Raw genomic sequence first — 23,858 nt, forward strand, 5'->3', positions numbered from 1 at the left:
ACGTCTCTGGGCCTTCCGGCCAAGACAAGGCAAGGTGCGGATAAAACACAACAGGTGTCAAGAACAAGCGCAACAAGGTCAGCAGTAATTTGGTAGAGGAGAAGAAGATGCGGTGAATCGACGTTAACTTGATCGATGGATATATTGAGGGGCATTCATGCCCTGCTGGGTCGGCATCTCTTGCAACACCGTGATACAGTGCAATTTAGTTTTCGATACTTCGTATGAATGAGTGCAAATAAAATGGTACAAAACAATACCGGGCGGAACGTGTTTCCAACTGCCTAACCTACGAGTTCCTAGTTCCCACACTACTTAAAAATTGTTCACGCAATACTGCCCTACTGAGATGAAAAAACGTCACGGTAGGACATGTTGCCACAGCAACTGGCTTCTCTGGCGTCTTTAAAAAGTATTGGCGATCGTTTCGTTTTAATTTCATTTACGGCTTGAAATTATACAGGTTTCGTACTCCCACTGTCCCAGGAGTGCGTCGAGGGAGTGAGCAATCTCCGGTCAATAATTGTTAACTGTAGCGGGCAAGACAAGAATCGACTTGTCTTCACTTCAATTTATTGTTGCTTCAGAGTTTCGAAGAGCAGTATAGTTTTATTATTGAAGATTAATCTATTTGATGTCAACCACATAGTTGGAATGGACAAGATTGTGCAGTGATTTCCTCAATATATAGTGGCAATATTGATGACGTTGGCAGTATAGGGAATTTCAAGGCTTTCTATATCCGTCAGCGTGCCTGCACTCCTCGCCCAACCCAACCCCGTCACTACTGCTTCTCTACCGACAACCACGGCCGCATTCTCAACTCAACCTGCCTCCTTGACCACGTCATCCGGGAATTCAGCATCCACACCGTCAACGCCTGTTCCTCGGCCTGCATCGAGGAGCCCGAATGACGCTCCTTCAACATCAAGGAAACTGGAGAAGGGAAGAAACTGACGTGCCAACTGAACAACAGCACAAGCTGTGAAGACATGAACAAATTTCAAAATACTAGTGACCCTCCATCGACAGAGCTGTCCTGAACGTCAAATAAGCGAGAGGGCTGGTTGTAGCAAGACTGCTGTGCACAATGCCATTTCAAAATTTGAAAGAGATGGCCCATTTCCTGACCAGAAAAGGCACGGTCGTCCAGGAAAACTGCCCCCGTGAAGACCATGTGATCCAGCAAATTGTTGTGAAGGATCCCTCGAGTTCTTGTCGAAAGATCAAAGTAGCTTTGCAGTCCACTGGTACAAATGTCATGTTGCCGATGAGTTGCTGGAATGATTCCAAAGAGGATGACGAGCAGCAAATGTGAACGACTTGCGAGGATTTGAGGCTTTTCTCGAAGAATGTTGAACTTTCCAAAAACTCTACACAAACTTGGCCATTTTCTGTGGCGGTTTCTTTTCAGGACGAAAAGGTGAACGTGAAGATGATTCTCCACGTTTACTTACAAGGCTGTCGGCTGCAAATTTGATTTATTTGAAGAGGAGTTTTGTTATACCGTGTTTTGTCCACATTAACTCTATGTGATAATATATCACAGCCACAACCTTCACACATGGACCCCATTTCTCTCAAGTTCAACTTGTCACCAGACTCTTGGAATATTTTAGGGGCATTGGCGATACAGGCGTGCCTATCACTTAAATATTCTTGCTACTTGAACAACACACCGTTAAATGCCTGATAAAAAAACACCAATACAATTGTTACATTCTGTTTTTTTAGGTTAAAAGGTCGCGACTATGGCCCAAACCCGGAATTGCATTGTTCACTTCTATAGTGGCGTGGCATTCATAATGAAGAATTCACAGCTGCGTATTTCTTTTGTATCACGGCACGTCCACTATTCACTGCAGACAACGCCACAGGATCAACAACATCAATGCCTTAAACATCAATGCCCTAAAAAGCACACCTGAGTAATGACACCTTCTGTGAAGTGAGATGGACTGCAGTTGCACAGCTCAACTAAAGAGCCGTTTAGGCATTTACTGTAACTGTATTTAGAATACATAATACTTAAAATACCATTGCCATGTGTCTTTCTCTATTAAAATTATACCCTGGAAATAAAATTTAATTCATCCAAGAAATGAAAATGTCGAAGTGTCAAAACCTATCTCGTGTACTTTGGTTTTCTAATATTCAGGTATTCAGTTTCCCGATTACAGATGTTGTTTATGAGAGAAGCAAGGGGAATTTTATGCCATTAATTAAAGAGCAAAAAATGAACCATTTGTAGAGAAGTTTTTTTTTTTTACTAAATTTATGTTTTGCACTTACCCTTGAGCCAGTTGTTTCTGACTTACCAATTTGATGTTTGGACTTGTCCCAAAGTTTAAACTGTTGTCATCACTCAGATCATCCGACAAAAAGTACGCAGATCCCACAGCAAATGGCTTAAAATCCAAGCCTTGTAGTCTAACTCCTGGATGCTTCCCTTCATAGTTCGAGTCACGGGCTTTGTTGCTTCCATTTATAATTCAACTGATGTATTCATTATATTCTAGGAAACATACAGTTTTTCAACCAACACAGCAGTCACTAAGCCATTAATATGTTCAGGATTTTTTTTTTACAGTTTGGTTCATTCCAATACTCACAAAAGCCGTTCAGTTTCTGTTCCATATAATTTCTACTTGCGATAGTTCCCGGGAAAAAAAAGCCTTCAGAGGTTCGTGAACTGAGCGAGTCAGAGTCGATTTCCGAGGGGAGGAGAGCCAGCAACGGGAGCCCGGCCGCCAGTGGTCCTTCACCTTTAAATGTGGAGTTTCATCTCCCTCTTGGACACTTTTTCAGTTCGGTGGTCTACCCAGCGAAATGCTACAAAGGAGCCCCCAACTTGACACTGAAGGATTACACCATAAAGTCCTTGTCGCGTTGGAGGTATTGGTCCATTTCAACAGTCAAAGGAACTGCTGGAAAAATGCACTTTTTTGAACAAACGACGAGCACAAGCAGAAGTTACCAGCTTATGCTGGGTTCAGTCTAAGAGCAGAAGCCGACAGCATCTCGTAATTTTACCTATAGTTAATTTTGCACGAAAACAGGAGGCCATTGTTGTGTTCCTACGCGGCCAAATTTTCCTAAATAGTGAGAGATCAAATGAACGCCTTCATAAGTTATCTGGCTTAAAATATCGCTTTTAATTAAACTATGATGACAGAAAAATCATGCAATTTTATTCTGCCTCAGTAAATACCGCAATATTAGAACAATTCAAGACGACCTACATTCTGCAAAGAGGAGGGATATTGAAGTGAGTCATTGCGGTTCATTTGGTCACTGCCTGTGAGTGCATTAGTCGCTTATTGGCTGGAAGTGGCAATATGTTTTGATTGACAGCTTGGAATCTAAAGACGCTTGTTTTAAGCCATTTCTCAAACTTTGGCTTCGTTAATGATGGGGCTTCGTCACTAATTCCCGAATAATGAAACAAGCTTTTAATCTTGAAGCCCAACTCTCGAAAATCTAGTGTCATAAACATTTGATGCTCAAAGTCAAACCTAACTTTCAAATCACCTATAGCCTAATCTTGACGGTTTTGACTGATTCTGATACAGGCAGGGAGCATTGGTTTGGTGAACCTTTTTAACTTAGTTATAACAAGACTCTTGAGTTAACTTAGTTATAACAAGACTCTTGAGTTGACTGTATGTAAATTGCGTTCATTTCAAAATTTCAAATGGAGGCACCCGCACCTGCCACACCCGCGGACATGGACATCCACGTGGGGGGATGCCCCTGTCAGTCTTCCCTTCACGCCGATACGCAACTGGGAGACAGTATTTTGGATACTTTGTTAGTGCCGGCTGCCTATTTCCAGGAGCTCGTATCCGCAAGCATTTTCATAACCAGCATAATTTATGATAAAACCCTGCTGGTAATTTTTCCTTTCGTGAAAAGTTTCGGCGTACGTACCGCTAAAATTTGGTTGACTGAAAACGAGCTTCTCCTCAATTCACTGGGCTCCATCCTGCCACAAGGCATAAGGGGGCGCTGTTAATAGTAATACGTCATGCATTAATTATTTTTGTGGGCTGTCTGGTTCATGACTCCATGGAATGGAATGCAGAAAAGCTAACTTCCGGAACCAGTCACCATACTAACCTAGGGCTGGGCCGAAGTTGACAGGATTCTGAGCATAGTGGTTGAAACATAGGTGAGTATTTTCTCTTATTCTCCATGAAGATGTCTCTTGATGGGTTTGGGCTGATAACAAATAACATTGATGAAGTCTGAAGCAGACTTGGGTCCTGATTTTGAATGCTGGACCTCCTCGGTGACGTGATATGTGGAGTTCAAAATGAAGTTATGTGTACGGAGTGTTACTGTCACTGTGTCAGTTTCGAAAAGATTTCCAATGACATACGTACGTGAGTGACATGCCCATGGGGCCCCAACGTTGGTTAGGCTATAATACTATCGTACGGACAACACTATTTTCCAGGGAAATGTTATAACAGCCGTCAGAGGGTGACAACTTGTCCTAAAATGTGAAATTTTGCTGAGAAAATTCCATTATAGCATTTACTTACTCTTCACTTACTAGAATGACTTAGGTTTTTTCAGAAAAGTCTTAGGTTAGGGAGGCTCATAAATTTTTCAACGATTTTTTTCTGGTTTCTTTTTGACTTGATCTTGGACATGTTGGAGAGGATGTCATAAGAAACATTTTGATATAAGTTTGGATTCCATCGACACCTACAAAGCAAAGAAATAGTGATTGAAAGTTGGGGTATTTTCAGATGTTTTGGGACTTTTTTGTGCATGTGTAATGCAGAGCAAACTTAGCCCCAGTGTACGTGTGGCCCAACTACAGCAGAGAGGTCCTGTGTGCATGATGTGCCCAGCATGTACCAAAGTCATGTTGTTTACAAATGTCATGAATTATGTCAAGCATGAGACACATTGACTTGGATAATGTTGAGACATTCCCACAGACATTGGTCAACAATAGTTGGGCCAGCCCAGCTGCAGCACTGCAGTTGAGACTGTCCCAAGTATAGTTGGGACTTATGCTATAGTTGGGGCATAACAGTATCAAAGGAATACCATGAATTCATCACCAGAACTTTGTGTCAGCTATTGACATTGTATACAATTTTTTGTGTTTAAAGTTTTCAATGGCACCGTGGTAAGGGTGGTACATTTACATGTTTAAACAAACACTCTTCGTAAGTTTTCCAAACGTTTTTCAAATTAAAAGTAAATTCCCACCCGTACATGTAATTCTGAACAACATAATCCTTTCATTTCCTTCAGTTCTGTAGCACACAGGTAAACCAATAACCAGTCACAATGTCAAGCAGAAAAACAAAAGGAAAGCAGCCTAAGAAGCGTGCTCAGCGCGCCACATCCAACGTGTTTGCGATGTTCGACCAAGCCCAGATCCAGGAATTCAAGGAAGCTTTCAACATGATTGACCAGAACAGGGATGGGTTCATTGACAAAGAGGATTTGCACGACATGCTTGCATCTTTAGGTATGCTGGTTGTTTTTACCCGGTACCCAGGACATATTGTGTGCATTGTTTACCAAGGAGATTGACGACCGGATGACCAATGATCATTGATTTCATAAATATCTCAGATAGTCTCCCTATTCAACAACGCGCAACTTGACCATGTTTTAACATTTGATGTTGCCCACTGAGAAGTGATAATGCCCGTTGTGTAAATCACGCACTGGTACCCGCGTACGAGACAGTTTAATCAATTCTGATCAGTCAAGAGTCTGTGTGTGCACAGCTCACCATGTGTGCGCCAAGTCCACGTAAGGAGATTCTTTTGAACAATTTGCACAAGGAATGCACCATAAAATGGACGGGGAAGTTCAGGAAAATGAAAGTAAAAATTCTAGCACAAAATCGTTCGAAATCCATCATATATTGACTTCTTTTATCTCTCTGACTAAAAAGGGTAAGTTTTTCGCAATGGTCATAAATAAACGATAGTTTAAGACTGGCTCAGGAGACTGAACGCTGATAATGCCCTCACCTCCAGCTCGGGCAGTAGTCGCCGGTCTTAAAAGCACATTTTATGCCTCATATTTATTCCCTTCTCAATCTGGCCTGTCTTGCCTACAAGCGATGTTGAGATTTATATCGGGGGATCCTGTCATGTACAGGCCTGTGTTAATCTGCATTGTGTTTGTTTTTTGTTTTTGTTTCCTTTTCTGAACCAGGTAAGGACCCCACCGACGCTTACCTGGAGGGCATGATGAAAGAGGCTCCCGGACCCATCAACTTCACCATGTTCCTGACGTTGTTTGGAGAGAAACTCAACGGCACTGACCCGGAGGACGTCATCCTTAATGCATTTGGCTGCTTTGATGAGGATGGGCAAGGCACGCCTTATTGTTTTTATTTTTGACAAAAGTCATGGTCGTGTCTATGGCAGTCCATTGTATTGCCAGTTGTGGTCAATACTGTAAAGTAAATAAATTTATTGTGTGCCTATTTCACAAGAGGTTCACATGCACATAACAGATAAAACACCTAACAATATAATATTCCTTAACCCCTTCGCACCGGGAGACGGTAAGAGCCGCCGTAAAAATTTTGATCCTCAGCCCGCTTTTCAGCTATTATTCTCGGCCCACACTCGAGCGAACACAGTGAAAGAAGGCAGCCCCTGGCTCTTGTAGATATGGTGATAGGCCTTTGTGTGTTGCCAAGAAATGAAAAGGCAGAGTTTGCATCATAATCACCAGCTTCACAATAGTCCCCACTTTGAAAAGAGGCAGTGAATGTGGAAGCGTGAGTAGAGCTGCATGCCACCGAACAATGAGTCCTTTCACTGTGTAATTCAGAGAATGCAGGGCCACAAACTGAGAATTTGCGGTTTGGCAGGTGGCCTTTGTGGCCAAGCGAGGCTGGAATTCTTGGAGTCGGGTTTCACAAAAAATTACCGTCGTCAAGGGGTTAAAAACTCACAAATCAACAGAGCATGATAAAAGTTAGAAAGACAGTCACATTTAAGATCTCACATTATACAACAATACACAGTTAAGAAAGTCTTAAAAAATACATTGCCGTATGATGTCACTACAGAGAGCTTGGTATTATTCTGCAGTAAACTCCTAACAGGCACAGAGGTATTCCCATCCAAAATGGTAGTTTTGGATGAGGACTGTTTGATAGTCCTCGATAATCATTTGTTCAACATGCATTTGTATCTGCATCAACCCTAACAGTCCCGAATCCTCAAATTTTAATATGATTTTACGTACACCCTGGGGGGGGGGGGGGTTAGGGGTTAATCAAGCATCATAAGGCAGTGTTTGCCACAGTGCCAAACTGTAGCAAACAGCCATGCGAGGGATCCACGCTGACCCATACTCGACCCGTTAACAACTTGTAACCCCACTTTTCATCTTAGGCCGCATCCATGAAGACTACCTTCGAGAACTCCTGGTTACTATGGGTGACCGGTTCACCGACGATGAGGTGGACGAGATGTGCAGAGAGGCTCCCATCGACAAAGAAGGTCAGCTGAACTACCGGGAGTTTGTACGGATTCTGAAGCATGGTAGCAAGGATAAGGACGACGACACAAACCCGTGAAGCAACGCTCATGGTCACAAGCTGAGAATGGTAGGTGCTAATCTAATGAAGAATTGGTAGCAGAGCCACATGGAGGCTTTACTTGGTAGCAGTGTTCTAGCCACGTTGGGTGGCGTTGGGCGGCACCACCCGTTACTGCCAATTTCCGCCCGGCTCTCGGATTCAAATTGGCTGGGCCGCCCAGCACGGATTTTCAAATAAAATGAACTGAAATATTACTGAAAATCAATGTACCAATTCGATCGTATTTCAAGCATCAGAAAGCATTGAGAACTGCACTCACTACGCTTCGCAATCCAAAAATTTACCCGGTACTAAAATGGTCCAGCTAGAACACTGCTTGGCATACCCGGCACTAAAATGGTCCTGGCTAGAACACTGCTTGGCAGCCAGGGTGGTTCTTTTGTTCCACAGGGAAACCTCCTTTGTGCCGACCCAGTTGAACACAAGCACTGGCCCACAAGATGGTAGCCTTGCCCTAAGACAGGTTTTGTTTTTTGGCCGGTGCACCGTGCAGAGAGAAATCTCTTAAATCTTGCTAAATCTTGGCTGGAGATACTCCTAGGTGTGAGAAGCTATTCTATTGATTACAAGGTACAATTGTGTGCATTATTGCAACTGATTTTGTATATGGTTTGTTCATCAACAATCTGCCGGTCGGTACAGATTGGAAATTCCTCCTTTTTTGTCGAAGTCCAAGTTGTATGCCAGTCTTGAAAATAAAAGTGGAAACATATTTTTAAAGTATCACAATTTCTTTTGTTTTAATTTTAAAAAACCTGGGTTTTGTTTATGAATGGAAAATAATGAGGTTGGTAACAGCATGGTAAAGTGCCACTTTCGTGTGGAATTGCTCTAAAGAAGAAAAAGCTCTATAATTTCTCTTTTTTTTTTTTCATTTTTTTCTCTCTGCAGGTTGTCATGCAAATGCAGGGGTGGACCAATTCACGAATACACATCATCTGAACTGCCAGAAAACACAATCAGGCATAAGAATCATAAATGTAAGAAAGAATTATGTGAAACTTTCACATATTCTGATCATTTTGTTCCCAATTTGTTAATTGACTATTGAAGACACAATATGAAATTTTAATTAAAAAAGTGGACCGGTGGGTTTCTTTTTCAGAATTTAAAAGAATTTGAATAAAAAATGCTTTTGATTATTTTTGATTACAAAACTTATGAGGTTTAGCAGAAAGGGGCTTCATTGTGAGGTTCAAGCCATTTTCAGTCTGTGGTTCACACGTATAGAGTTGGGCCTTGCATTCGGACAGCAGGAGCATTTTCGCACTCAAAACAATTCAACTTGCCCTTCGAGATGAACGGCATTTTGTGTAATCAATTTCCCCTGAATTGCATGACATTGAAACTTCATGCTCAAATGCCGTTGTCATCTTTTAGTGATATTACCAACGGCACTCCGTCATTACCATTCTGTAGTCCTGTGAGTTGCCGTTAACATTCCTAAAGAGAATTTGCATGGGCCGCTCATTCCCTCCTGTAAAAAAAGGTAGTTTTTACCGATCCATTCATGTTGCCCGTAGTAAACGTAATTTGATTTAGATTTAATATGTACTTGTCGAAGCATCGTTTGAGCACAATAGGGCAGACTTTTACAATGTGCAACCACCAAGAGGTTGCCATGGAAACATCAATTTTTACTATTGCATTGTGGGAAATGGTCAACAAGTGCTATTTGGCAGCTGCGTGCATTGGGATCTTGAATTATTCCCAAAGTTTGTTTGGGTAATTGCTTTACAAGTGTATTTCGAGTATTAGGTTCCTTCATCCTTTCTGTTCTTCACTGCATTAAATGCAGTTGAAGAAAAGTTTGAGGAAGTGTTTGACTTGCATAAATTTCAGAGTGTAGATATCAACTAATTTGCCTACTAACATACACTCAAATACAGGTAAAGCAAGTAGGCCATGCTATTGTCGACAGTAAATGTCGAAAATGGCCTTTCTATGTTAACTTCTTGGTGGCGCACTGTATTGGGAATGACCTTTATTGAGTAGTCACTTCTGCAAAGTGCCAATATCTTAGAGCTGCTGAGGAGAGAACATTAATTAGCAAATATGTGGCCCACTCAGTGAAAATGAGTCTTAACTCGCCAAAGCCACTTTGGAGTAAAAAGTCCTTTAGAATAATTTTGGACTGTGTCAATCAATAGGAACCCATAGCATTTTTCACCATGGAGTATCCACTTTCATCAGAATACCAAAGTGAGTAATACATAAAAACAAAAAACTCAATTTGCTCTTTCCAATACAAATGAAAACTCAAAAAGTGGCTTTGCCGACTTAAGACTCGTTTTCACAGAGTGGGTCACATATGTTTAGGCACAACTCATCAGTGAACCAGTTACTGGCTGCGTATACCACATGTTATTCTGACTGGTAAACATCTTTTGCTGTAAATTGTGCTGAACAAAATCCCCAGTCGGGCAGCTCTGCATATCAGGTCCTTTGTCTAGATACACCTTGACTGTATTTAACATAATTTGTAATCACTAATTTGTTTGATTTAATCATAGCTACCTAGTTAAAAAACACCTTGCTTCAACAATATTTTTCTAATTATTTTTGACCTTTTGGTTCATGCAGATCTATTGCTAGACATTTTAGTATTCTTTTTAAACAACTTCAAGTATTTATTCACGGAGCAAACCGTTTAGTCTAAATTCTACCAAAATTGTGACCTGCTCTGCAGAAAGGGGTAATAAGTCGCGCAGTGCCAAAACATGTTATGGCCTGTTCTATTTGGAGAGGGCAACATTTCTTCAAAACTTTGGTTTTGTGTTTTTCCTTTCATAGCTTCTATTACATTTTTGTTTTAAGAATTTGTGACTAAAAACATGGATACTGATGAATAAAGATGAAAAACTGATCATTCAGTAGGAAATCCTTCATAGCATTGGGCTTCCAAGTGGAGCTTTTTCTCGAAAAAGGCTTTTATTGAATCCGAAAATGTGGACATACAAATGTCCGTATACCTCCAGAACGCAGTGCACTACATGGGTCATTCATACATAAAATTGTAGATTTTGATGTGCACAATCCAGCCATATCAAAAACTCATCATCTGAATCTGGAGATTTATTACCCATTTTTCTAGAGCCAGTCACAATTAGCACAGCATATAAGCAGGGTAGATATTTCTAACAAATTATATACCAGTAACAGTGTGGTGTGTGTGCTGATGGCCTCTTTTATATCAGGCATTTGTCATAGAACACAATTTCTGTAGTATCCTAAATTCAAGGATACGGCCGTTTCACAATAGTGCGCCTCGAAGAGTTTCCAACACGTTGGCCAATCACAATGCACGAAATTTGTCAACCTAAATCGCATTTGGAAATGGTCGACAAATTTCGCGCATTATGATTGGCCAGCGTGTTGCAAACTCTTGGTGGCACACTATTGTGAATCGCCTGTATTGGTCTCCATGGGTTAAATAATCAAATACCGAAGTATTAGCTCAAAGGTAAATTTTCTGAACCTAGAGTTCGTAATTGTCTCCTGCTTAAGCCCACTGACTTCATGAACTGTGGCTCCATCTTGGTTGATTTTCTTGAGAACAAGCAAGAGTTGAACGCATACAAAATTCCACCCTTTGAAATGTTTTTGTTTGACAGAGACATCAAAGAATTCCAAATTAAGCTTTTGCAAGCGATGAAGTCAGAGGAAAAGAAGAAACGGTTTTTTGAGAGATTTCCCACTCGTAGATTCAACAGAAGCTGACACCACATCATTCCCCATCCAAAATAAATGTTCCCCTTTTTAAACTAGTTGTTTTCTGCCTCTGTGTAACGCCGCTTGGCAAGTGCATCAATATGTGTACATTTAGTATTGCAACATGATGACCGTGAGACTTTTGCATGAAATAGTGAGTGTACAAATGTATAGATTTTGTCTACTGCTGAATAACAAAAATTCTCGCCAAATTGAAAAAAAATAATTTGTGGCATTCCAGAAAAATAGGTAAATTTGTGTCATTCCAAAAGGTTAGGTAGAGCTGTGGCTCTATTTCACGACATTCCTGATGTTTTCACATTGCCAGATGCTATTCCTATTGACAATGCTGTGGTAGGTAATCCTTACTTAAAGTTGCTTTCACATGGAATGAAAATAGTAGTTTATAGTAGCGAAATTGAATATCACTGATTTGAAGGATCCTTGAAAACACTTGTTTGTGAAAGGAGTTATCAATTTGTGGTACAGACAGCAACTAATATCCGCATCAGTTTTACAAGTTAGTCATTATCTTGACATTATATTACTGTAATCGTAGATTTACTGTTGCTTATGTCATTTTGGCTAAAACCATCGCTCACTTTAGTTTTATCAGAACTTTTTTTTTCATCGGAAGAAAGTGTTTTGTATCTTATGGCATGTAACCTGTAGTTTCACAAGGCATTAAATTAAGGTTTGTAGTAAATTTGGAGCTCATGTTGCTCTGGGTCTGTGGTTTTGTTTTTGTGTTGTTGTTTGTTTTTGCTTGATTGACTCCCCCAACTCGTGGGGAAGTTTGGCAAGGCCTTAGTCAGCGTTCCCGGCGTAAACCTGACACAAATGTTGGCCCTCTGCAGGTTTTAGCTGTACTGGATGGCTGTGAGCCGGAACGTAACGTTCAGATCGGACACAGCCTGAGGCCGAGTCCCAGTAACTTGGCTGTGACAGGGAATAATGTGAGTCTCTAGGCGAGGCAGCCAGCTAGTGGATTCGCGAAGCCATTCAATGCAGGTGCAGATTCAAGTAATTTGGACGCAGCGTGACAGTACTGATAGCTTAAAGAGCGCCCTCTATTGCATGTGATTTAATTTGAAGTGACCCTCAACCTATCAAACTGTAATTTGGGACAATTGCCCGTCTAAGACCTTTAAAGTTACCACTCGACAGATCCGACGGCGCTGTGGACGATGAACTTGCGAGAAACTAAATGCTTTTGCCAATCGATCTCTTCCGAAATTCATCCCGTCCATTTCTCCCAAACGGGTCATTTCCTCCAGACTTCCGATTATTTCCTCGCTCGGGGGAGTTTAAAATCTTTGGGGGAATTCATTTACAATTACATCCGGATCAGTTCAAATATTAAGGCCTACGGACGGAGGAAACTCCGTGGGAAATGACGTTCTCCGCAATTTGAAAATAATCCATGTCAGGGTTACAGCATCGTCGGACAGTTTCTGGCGGCAAATAAAAACTATTGGAAACTTTCAAATTCATGAATAGTTCGTTGTACATAATTGTTAATTATTTCAACAGTGAAACAGAAAAACCAAACAAAGATTTGGCCCTTTTGACTTTTTTTCTTGGGAGGAGATAACTGCCGTCCCTTGTCGTAGTCTTTTATGTACACAACCATATGAATCATCCCAAGTATGGACCCGGTTCGTTATTAATCCACCGTAAATTAAATTACTTCGCACACTACCCCATCCCCCACCCTGGGCACCCATGACCAGAAAAAAATACACGTTTGTTTGGGAAGGGGAACATTGGGCAAGCAAGGAAAATCTCGGATTTTTACAAAAATTGTTCCTTGTGGAACGGTTGCATGGAAGGTGCACTCGATCCCTCAAAATAAATTAATAATTTTGTAATAGCACCCTACAGAGCTTCCTTTTTTCCAAAAGATTTCAATTTTTATTTCTGCACTCAAGTCTTGGTTTTCATGAGTCCGTCAAGATTTGGTTTCCTCTTTCCATTTTCTACTAATTTCCAATGCTCCCGAGGAACGGTGCAGACTTCCACAAAATCTGTCTTGGGAAAGTCCCTTTTGTGTTCATACAATGAGTCACGGCCTGGTACTGGTCAACATCAACAGATCCATTGTCGGTGATAACTCATTTGGAACCGCACGGGTTCATTTACTTCCCCTCAACGGTGCTCACTTCCTTCCTGAAAACTGAGTGATGTAATGTTTCGGGTCACTTTTAGTTTTTGGATGAGTGGTTCTCATCAGTTACGGCAATAAAGCATGTAGTATTTACGTAGTTTCAGGGATATGATAAGGATAAAATCAAAACGCAGGCCTTCTTGGGAGAAATCGTTGATTTAGTGAGCGAAGAGCTATAAGCCCGGTGTGGTTTAGTGAGATCGTCAGATTTTTCATAGTTTACACTGGTACCCGCTGTTATTGTTAGACTGTATTGGAAGTCGCTAGGTCGCTGGGTACCAACGCCCTCATAGCGTGTGAAAGACACATGTGGCAGGTTCATCAGAACATGATCAGAAGCATCAAGGATAGCAATGGTGTCGGGAGACTTGGCCATAGCAATGGCGGTTTGTCATTATTTACCGCGATTGCCACTGGACAGGCCGATTCCTAAACACGTCCTACAGCGCAGAGGAGCCATCTCGTTCAGTTCAAGCACTTCTCTCTTCAAGAGCTTGCCGAGACTCGAGGTAAGTTTGCTGGAAAACCGTGGGCCCCTCTTGTGGACGTTATCCCGCCGTGCACAATGCAACATACATCGTACACGTACTGTACATTTACATGTACGTAGGCCAATGCACAGGAAACGCCGCTGCGGTTGCATTGTGTGGTTTTTATGTTCTAGCTTCGCACAAACCTGATCCGGGATGCATGGGTTTGCCCTTGACCATTTGCCTTTCTACTTAGCTCTGCACAGCCATTCATTTCAAAATGAAATATCTCAGTGTGGGTTTGATAAACTTTCCGACAGCAGATCTTCCCGATCTTAGTCCATTATAATGAGGTCGCGCACCGCAACCTTTGAACTTCTTACATGTTTGTACCATAATCGTTGGACTGTGTATCTCTGTCATCCTTTTGTATTCACGGCCAGCTTTGTTGACAACTTGATGCCCAGATCCCAGTAAATTTTGATAAATATTGCCAAATCAAGATACAAAAAATGAACTCAACTGGGGAGTTTAATGTGAATCGTGTGGTGCATGTATGCCCACTACTTACACAAGGCATACAATTTCTGATCTTCAGAAATGTATGCAGGCTAGCCAGTGCCAACATTGATGATGTAACAATTTTGTTGTTTCCCATGCAATATTGATTGGTGTAATCTAATAACGTCAACACATAATTTTTTTTTGCTCTTCATGCAATAAAAGGACCAATGCAGAGTTAATGTTGTGGAATTATGCTCTTTTTGTCTTTTTTTGTGCCCAAAAATCTTGTCACTCTGGAGTTTGTTTCCTGCCTTTCCGTATTGTTCACTGTGTTTACAGTTTTGTGTCACTATTGCACTGTTTCCATCATGTTTCCTTTAAATTTCATCCATTTAGATACAATGAAGTCCAGCTCTGATGATTTGAGAAACAAAATAGGCTGAGCAAACATGGCACACAGTGTGCTTCTTGCATGTCTTGATGTAGGATATGATGTTTTAACACCCGAGGGACTCATACAGTAAAGCAGGTTGCTCTGCATCCCGGAGGGTATAAAAGCATCACATCCTCCCTGACAGCAGGCAATAATCCTTTTGTTGTACAATACCTCTGTCTTAAATTCTTTGTAGCTTTATCCTCTCCCAAAATTCTAGGAGTTCATTGAAACGAGCGTCTTGGTCCTTTGCCGCACAGAAAAGTTGCACAACTTGCCTAGCCACATCAGTTGTTGCACATGTCTTGCACAAAAGGGATTACTTTTTGTTGTAGAAACCATTTTGGGTTGGAAATCTGCATATGTGTACATGTAGGCCTATGTGTCAAGTTCAGCAGACATTATATTGAGGAACTTGTACAAAGACATGAGCTTCAGTCGTCAACCAAAAATTGTTGATTGTATCGTCACGCTGCCAGTTCACCTCTCCCACTGGAGTTTTCTTTATTGTCAGCTGTATGGTGAAAGTATCGCGAATGCAGTAGGAATGAAAAGTCTGGTTAGCAGTCCCCACGTTTTTGTTAGGACTGTAGAAATGGGACTAGTGATGTCCACCATCGGTGAGGTCAGACTTGTGTTTCGTCACCCAGTCATGTGATTGTTCTGAGCTCGTGAAAATATGGCGTTCTGTTCAAGACAGGCATAAAAATAGTGGATATTGTTACACTTTGCGGTGTGCTTGAGAAACATGGTACATACATGTATGCACTCATTTCATTATGCAGTTTTTGTGTACTGTGATGAAATCATGATGTGCTGACCACTGCATAAATTCAAAAGATATTAATCACTTTTGAACTTACCCACGGGGTTTGGCGTACATTCAGCAAATTTAGTTTTTTTTAATGTTTTTCCACTCTCTGTCTGGTAACAAAAGCAAACACACAGGACAGCAGGCACAAACATTAATCCCAAAATGCAACCACCAAGACAGCACTTGGGACAAAAGCAGTTTTGTTGCCTTTTGATTGAGTGTGGAAGTCGCCAGCCTCATCTTCTGTGATAGTGTACACATGGACCCTGGCCCACAGCGTATCCATTTAGCCGAGCAATTCCAGAAAATGCGCCGTGTACATTTACAGTGTGTCTGGAACCATCCAGCAAAGAGCAGCATTGTGCTTTTTTTCTGCACGAACGGGTGCTCGGGTTTTCATTTGCTTGGTTAGTAACAAATTGCAAGGTCTTTAGGTGGGTTTATCTTGTTGCTGTTATTTTCATTCGGGGGTGGGGGGAAGGGGCTAGCCACATCCTTGCATTATATTTTGAAAGGCACATATTGTAGTTGTGAACGTGAACATGTACACCACTACCCGCACCGTAGTTGTGGGGACGTACACTCAGTATTTCCCCTACCGTACATGTAGTTTGTGGGGACTCAAAAATGTCCCCACAACACGGTTCAACTTCCCTAACAAAAGAACATGTCCCCTGAACGTGGTGAAGGGGTACTCACATACATGTACATAATCTGAAATTTGTGAGGATGGCCTTAGAAAACAAACCCCTTTGTGTTGTTTCAAAGAAGGCTGGCCCATGCTTGAGGCAAAATGGGACATCAGATCCAGTGATTGTGTTGCCACACGAAGGTACATACGTACATGAACATGTACACGTATTTAATTTGCACAAGGTGAACATGTTCTGGTGTTAACTCTTACTACATACATGTGGGTCACATGTACACATGTATGTATGCTTGTATCACCACATTGCATTTTACAACATCAGTTTTGGAATTTTTTTAAACTCATACTCAGTACGACCAAAATAAATAGATGCAAAATTGCAACCCAATTGGGCTTACAAATGCAGCAACAGTTTTCAAGCAGCACTGAACTTCCACAACACTGGGCTATGGCACACAAGATGGAAGTCCCACATTTTTAGGCCTCGGCACCAGGTACAAGTACACGGGATGCTATGTACTGTGCGTGTACATGTACAAGTTTAAATGCATACTCTACGAAGTTTACAAGGTTGAAATGCCCAGCAGCTATACATTCCACGGATTGCCGGAAATTTTCTGTGATCAGTCTTCAAGGTTAAAGCCCGTGCCTTACAGGTACACACATTGTAGAGTGTTGATCCCATGGTATGGTATGTAGATTTGTTCACTGTGTGTTTACCTATGCTGTGTCATCTGAGGACTTACATGTACAGTGGGGAGACATTCTCAGTATGTAGCATACCAGAAGGGGCTCAGATATTTAGGTATTGCTCAATTGCAGAATTTTCTGCATGCTTTCAGGGTCGAAAACAGCCATAGATTGGGAATAAAAGTTGGCCTAGATTTGAGGCTCATTGATGCTGATTTAGGAATTATAAAACACTGGCATTTTATTAAATTCATTTTAAGGTGATAGTTTGAGTGTGCTTGAATCATTTCAGTGCAGACAGAATGAGATTCTAAAAATTCCCTTCTTTTTATCATGCCACTTTGTGGTTTTTTTTGGTTGTGTTTTTTTTTTGTCCTTTTAACTTTTTAGATTATAGTTAGTGCCTGTGTTTATGTACACATGTAAATGTACATGTTCTGTGCATTTAGCAGATGACACTCCGTAAGAACATTGAAGAGGAATTAATGTTGTTTTAAACCCCAAGATAATACATTGTAACCACTAACTTGAAGAATGACATTGCAGCGTTTTGTTCACTTTGCCGTGATTGATGATGATCAAGTCAATTCTGACCATCAGAAGGTTCGCCCGGCTAATTTGATTTGTGCGACTTGCCAAGCGTGAACCCTCCTCTCAGTCGAAAAGGAGAGTTTATGAAAAAATTATGATCCTCGGAACCACATTGACTTAATTAGGGGCAATGAATTTTGCTTCATCGTTTTTTTTTTTTCAGTTGTTGAATCGTATACTGCCTGGGCTCCTGTGTACAATGTGGTATTTTGCCTTTGAATGACGCTCATACCGGTATTGCTTTTAGAGAGACGAAGCAATCTACTGGTACCAGGGATGGCATTGTTCTCCCCCCCCAACAGAAATGGATTGTCTCTTTGGCATCAGACTTCATGTACATCATGAGAATCTTCATCAGTAAACTTGATGTGATGTAGGCGATTCACAAAACAGTGTGCCACCAAGAGGTTCATACTGAGAGGCCACTTTTGCAGTGCGGTGTGTTAGAGTCTGGTGTTACAAATCTCTTTTGCTGGCGTCACGCTTGAAACTTCACTTGTGCTCAGTGTTTGGGGTTTGGGTTCGGAAGATCTGTAAATTGTGTATTGAAATTAATCGAGACGGTAAATCTTTGAGAGGTTGCATAACGCCGTTCCCAGACTTCTGGACTGGAGCAATTCTTATACTACATACATGTATCACAGATCAGTAGATAAATTCCATGTCTTTCTCGACTGTAAACTTGGAGAATGGCCTCCCCACTCTAACATTGTACTGTGAATCACCGGTTTCAATGGTCCGTATCGTTACTGAATCTTCTGCTGATGCTAGTATTGTCTTGCTGTTTTGGTTAAACTCACCCCACCGTTGTGTTATTTGAACTGGCGGATTACACACGTACATGTATGCACATCTCCTTGATGCTAGTAGCAGCTGGGTCATTCCAGAAATTAGGGGACCAAGAGCGTGACTTTTTTGTGTCCTTGTTACATCTGACCTTTGTTATTTGACACGGAAATATCACCGGAATTGATTTCAAACTATGACTATTTACTTGGCAGGTACATGTAATTTGCATTAATTCATCACTCTTGGAAATTACACAATGTGTTCTGAACTTACAAAATCACATGTCAGATGTGACAGGGACACGAAAAAAAATGTGCCCCTCGCTTCTAGAATCATCCAGCTATACCGGTACATGTATGTACAGTACTTGCAGCTGGTATGCTGGTCTGTCTGCAGAACAGTTTGGTCTCCTGTGCTTCTGGAGCTGTGTACATCATGCCACCAATCAGCGTCACTGACAGAACACAGACAAAAAATGTCCATCATTCAGACAAAGTTCATAACGAAGACAGAGCCCAGTTGGTGTTCATGGCAAACTTGTCAGTTTGCATCTTCAGGCCCCTCCCTTGCCCCCGAAAAAAAGCTCACCTGGCTCGATTTTTGTGTTTGTTATGCTTAGTGTGCTTGTAAAAACACTCCTTGTCCTTACAAATGTGAAGTTTGAACTCGGTCAAACATACGTGAACGGTACGTGTACATAGTTTTGTTGTTTCAGTCACTTCAAGTTCAAGGTTAGTACATACATGTATATACATATATATGTATGCTTGCCAGCCCGTGTGCCTTGAGCACCGCAGTGGAAAAAGTGTACCGTTTTGGCCGACCCATCTTGTAAAAATGTGTGCCGCGCAAGAACAGTATGTTGGATTTTCACAAAATCGGTGTCGGAATGACAGCAGAGAGTTACACGTACTCATAAAACACCTAAAAGTTTGGCTCCTGGGAAAAAGTGGACTGCAGGGACATCCGAAAAATGTTAATCTCCACTCTAGGAATCATAGTGTGTCGTCACAACAGAAGATATGCCATACACGTTTTAGCGGTCTGTAAGATTGTTTTGGAGTAAACTTACTGGATTACTGTTTCACATTTGATCATTCAAGCATTTTTATTTTCAGAGCTTGTACATGTACATAAAGTTCTTGGTACATGTACATGTACTATATGTGTACAGTGCGTTGCATTGAGTAGTCTTACCCTGATGGAATTCCTACTGGTACATATACATGTAGGTCTGTACATTGATATATTTCTACCTTGTCCTGCATACATGGGAGATTGGGGACCAATCTCTTTGCTTATCTGTCACTCACTGAAAATGAAGTTTGAAATCTACATACATGTACAGATGGCTAATACATGTACATGTACCATACATGTACATGTCGTCTGCAGTTGATTTTCTTACCAGTACCACTGCACTCTTCTGCTCTGTTTGATAGCAGGTGCTAGCATCTGTTGGTCCTGTACACCTGCACACAATTTGGATTTACTGGCAAGAAGTTTTGAGCATCCCTGGATTTTTTAATGACAAATAAATGTACACATTACAGCAGTGGAAAATTACTGATGGTCGTGTACACAGAGTGAGTTTGCCTGATAAATAATGCACCTGAACACTGTCGCGTGTCACTCATTTCTTGCTCCCCTTCCTCCCAACCGCAGTGTCAATATTATTCACCTGTTTCTGTCTTGCCTCAACGTGGACAACTCGTCAAGTTGTTCAGGATTACCATGAGGTACATGTAGCACTGAATTCAAAGAGCGTAGTCAAACCCGTCACTAATGGATTGTCTTTCTCATAAATCCCTGGGGTTCAATTGTGTGCTAATGACAGCTTTCACTCTGACAAGAAAATGACAAAAAAGCATTTTGACAATGCATTTATCTAATTTTTCTCCGGCATCTTTTAATTATTCATGGTACATTGAAATGTGAATGGGGTTTCAGCAGATGTGACACCTTGATGTGGTTTGATCAAACCATGGCAACGGCGTTGCATGATTATCAAATCAGAGTTCACCATTTAATACGGTATCTTCCAGTGTAGTGGTGGACAGTTCGACTGTATTTTATCATCGTTATGAAGGCCAAGATGGCAGCCTTGTCTCTGATGAAGTTCTGCTTTTATTACGGAAGGATAGCACAAAAGGTCCACTCAGGTATCCCTGTGGATCAAAAGCTCTTACTAGAACACTGGCTGCCAGAATATATTGTCTGCAAATATTGGAGTCGCCTACATGCATTTTTTGAAATATAGATGTATACATTTGTACCAGTGCCGGGCCGGTACATGTACCTGTGTAACTGATATCACTGTCGCACTGGCGATTTTTCCCAACCTGAGTTTTCTGAAGAAAAAAAAAATCCATCATATTTTGGGTTTTTTTTTCCCTGTAAACTTCGCCAATTTCTGTTGATTCTACTGAGCAAAACTGCATTTCAGAGTACCGGTAATGTCCATGCTGGTTGTGGTGCTGATGTATTAAATATTAAATGGTAACCGATTTTCAAGGAAATCAGAATTATTTACAGACATTTCCATGAGGTTTTATACAACACCTGCCTAAATCCCCGTCATCTGATTGGTGAATCACTGATCACATGGCACTGAACTGTTTGTACCGACGTGCACACAGAGCGCAAAAAATTAATAACAACTGTGCGTTAGAAATGAATAATGAACACCTCCACATTGATTGCACTGCAGCATCTAGTGGCGCAAGTTTCTCAATGGCAGAATGACAAGTGATTAAGTCCCGCCATTCACAATTCTACAAAATAATTATGAAAACTTGTTTTTGTAAGTACATGTAATGCTGATCAATGATGCTAACATAAGGAAACAGATAAAATGCTGCCAAACGATCAAACAAGCTCCGAATATCATGTCAAAAAAGTAACGGATTCACAAGTGGGCAACTTCCAGTTTGAATCAATTGATTGATCCAGCTGTACTCAGGAAGTCAGATGACGAGGATTAACAGGTGTCGTATAAAACAAATAGTGAATGTTTCGCATTTGTGCAAAAGTAAGAATAATTACATTTGGTGACAGATGAATCGGTCTATTCCACTCGGCTTCGCTTCATGGAATACATGTAGACCGTTTCATCTGTCGCCTCATGCAATTATTTTTACCGTTGCACTCACAAACATTCATTATTTGTATAATAACAAAACAAAATGATCTGTTTCAGAAAGCAGTCAATAAAATCTTTCCTAGAAATTTTGTGTATATCAATATAAATGTACGTGTAAGTGTCGGGTACCGGTAGTTTATTTTCTAATGCAACCGTTTGAGCAGACACAATTGTGGACAATTTGATGGTCATGTCAGTGATATACTGGAACAAGTATCACCAGGAAATAATATTGACTATGAGGTATAATGGAAATCAGTATCGTCAGCGCTATTACAGTGTTTTTCACTCAGCGCTAATACAGGCATGCTTTACTGTTGCACTGTGATGTAGGCTTCATGTACCATACATGTACATGTGCTGATGCGCAGCTGTTCACAAACCTGAATACGGCTGTTTCACAATAGTGCGCCACCAAGAGTTTGCAGCGCCTCGGCCAATCACAGTACGCGAAATCTTTCGACCAAATGCGCATTTGTAAAGGATCGACAGATTTCGCTCGTTGTGATTGGCCAACACGTTGCAAACTCTTGGCGGCGCACTATTGCGAATCGCCCACATTACACATACATGTACACGTACTGTACACAATGTGGATCACAAATTTGTATGTATGACTCTCATGTCCGCCATAGTCTACATGTATTCCTCCCCTCCCCCCCCCGAGTGTATACCGATATGTTCAAAATCATATTGAAATCGGAGGATTTGGGACTGTTTGGGTTCAAGGTACTGGGTACCTTTACAGGTATCCATAGAACTCCGGGTACGTGTACATGTATAACCCAAACTTCAAGTGGATAATTCCAGAAATTAGGCGTCCATTTTGGGGGGAGTGTACCTGTCACATCTGACATATGATTTTGTAAGTTCAGAACACATTTTCTTACATGTATTTCCAAGAGTGATGAAATAATGCAAATTACCTGCCAAACAAATGGTAATAGTTTGAAATCAATTCCGGTGATATTTCCATGTTAAATAAGATGTCAGAAGTAACAGGGACACATTAATGTTACACTTTCGGACCCCTAATTTCTGGGATTACATGTACCCATGTACTAGTATGTACAAATATACATGCACAGTGCGTAGTTACATGTAGCAATTCAGAGCTGTGTTGACATGGTTGATTTCGTGTCCTTGTTGGAGGCACCCGAACTGAAAAATGGCCATGGAAATGTTGAATTCTGCACTGCTATGCTGATGAGATACACATAACAGTACGTGAACATTTCCTGGAGGTCTGGACGATCAATGTTGCGTGAGGATAAATTCATTACCATGCTTGTGCAAGTGGAACCCCCTTCAAAATGTCATCTCATTTGCATGCAGACCATATGCTGTGTGCTGGTACTCGAATGCTGATCAAAATCACATGCGTGTTCGTACATGTACAGTGTTCCACGCTGTTGCACTCCAACAGAATTTGTTCTTGGGATATGATTTTCACCCGTACCGTAGCACATTTGGGGCTGTTGTGAGCACATGTACTTAACAAAAAGTACAATGTGAAATCATGCATAAAAAGAAGCAACATCTTTTTAACCAGCCACTCCGGTTGAAATTTCAATATCATTCTACATGTACATGTACAGTACTCGTACATGTATTTCTTTTTTATTTGAGTATTATCAAATTTCTCTTAAGTAATCAGTGAGTTGTAAAGCGAGTGATAGAGGATATTCAGTGCAATAAATATGTACAGTGAACATGTATGAAAATTAAGCACAGTGGTTTTTCTATGGGACTCTTCACGCTGGACAGACTGCGCACGATTGGGCAGTGAATGGCCATGTTACAAAACTGAGGCGATATTTCAAGAATATTGTTTTTGCATTCTGTCCAATCAGCGGCCTTGTCATATGTGTTGGTAGGCGTGAAGGTAGTGACGACATGGAGTGACTTGCATAGTACCGATATTTGCTGGTCACAAGCCTTTGAATCTTCCTCTTGGGCGCTGCTGGTGTTATGGAGAGTTACACGTACTGTACATTGTACATGGTGGAGAGTTAGTTTCTGGCCTCATGCATAAATGCAGAACATCGCACCGCTCACCATTTTCAGGTGTTGCTCCGCCAGTGTAAATGGGCCCTACGGTACTGTGCCATTTGACAACATACACGTGCATGTACAGGGTACATGTACCTGTATGACTTTGTAAAGAGAAAGTTGATGATTTGGCCCAAATGCAGAGCACACAAGAGATACGGGTTTGAAGATGAAAGGATAAGATCGTGCAAGTAAATGTAGATAAAATGTACGATGACATTCCTGCTTACATGTACATTTTGT

The 23,858-nt window shown here is 41.1% G+C and overlaps 2 protein-coding genes across 4 annotated transcripts in view; both read left to right on the top strand.

Annotated features, from left to right (window-relative positions):
- The first annotated feature begins 4,033 nt into the window (after positions 1–4,033).
- On the top strand, positions 4,034–12,028 carry LOC110978750 (myosin regulatory light polypeptide 9-like). Of its 2 annotated transcripts, none has more exons than XM_087148758.1 (5): positions 4,034–4,171; positions 5,275–5,494; positions 6,196–6,357; positions 7,392–7,606; positions 8,492–12,028. In XM_087148758.1, exons 2-4 carry the CDS (start codon positions 5,311–5,313, stop codon positions 7,574–7,576), a joined length of 531 nt encoding a protein of 176 aa, XP_087004884.1. In that variant the 5' UTR covers positions 4,034–4,171; positions 5,275–5,310; the 3' UTR covers positions 7,577–7,606; positions 8,492–12,028. The 2 variants fall into 2 exon arrangements, with proteins under 2 accessions (XP_087004884.1, XP_022089689.1); XM_022233997.2 differs by having other exon boundaries at positions 8,510–12,028.
- A 1,424-nt stretch (positions 12,029–13,452) lies between these two features.
- Positions 13,453–23,858, top strand: part of LOC110978747 (high affinity 3',5'-cyclic-AMP phosphodiesterase 7A-like) — an 89,887-nt gene continuing 79,481 nt past the window's right edge. For both annotated transcript variants that reach the window (XM_022233988.2, XM_022233993.2), the window contains exon 1: positions 13,453–13,987. In XM_022233988.2, the coding sequence (XP_022089680.2) occupies positions 13,832–13,987 (156 nt within the window). In that variant the 5' untranslated portion in view covers positions 13,453–13,831. The remainder of the gene's footprint in view (positions 13,988–23,858) is intronic.

The sequence above is a fragment of the Acanthaster planci genome, linkage group LG18, assembly GCF_054643075.1.
Source record: "Acanthaster planci isolate LZ-2023a linkage group LG18, COTS_SCS, whole genome shotgun sequence".
Taxonomy (NCBI): domain Eukaryota; kingdom Metazoa; phylum Echinodermata; class Asteroidea; order Valvatida; family Acanthasteridae; genus Acanthaster; species Acanthaster planci.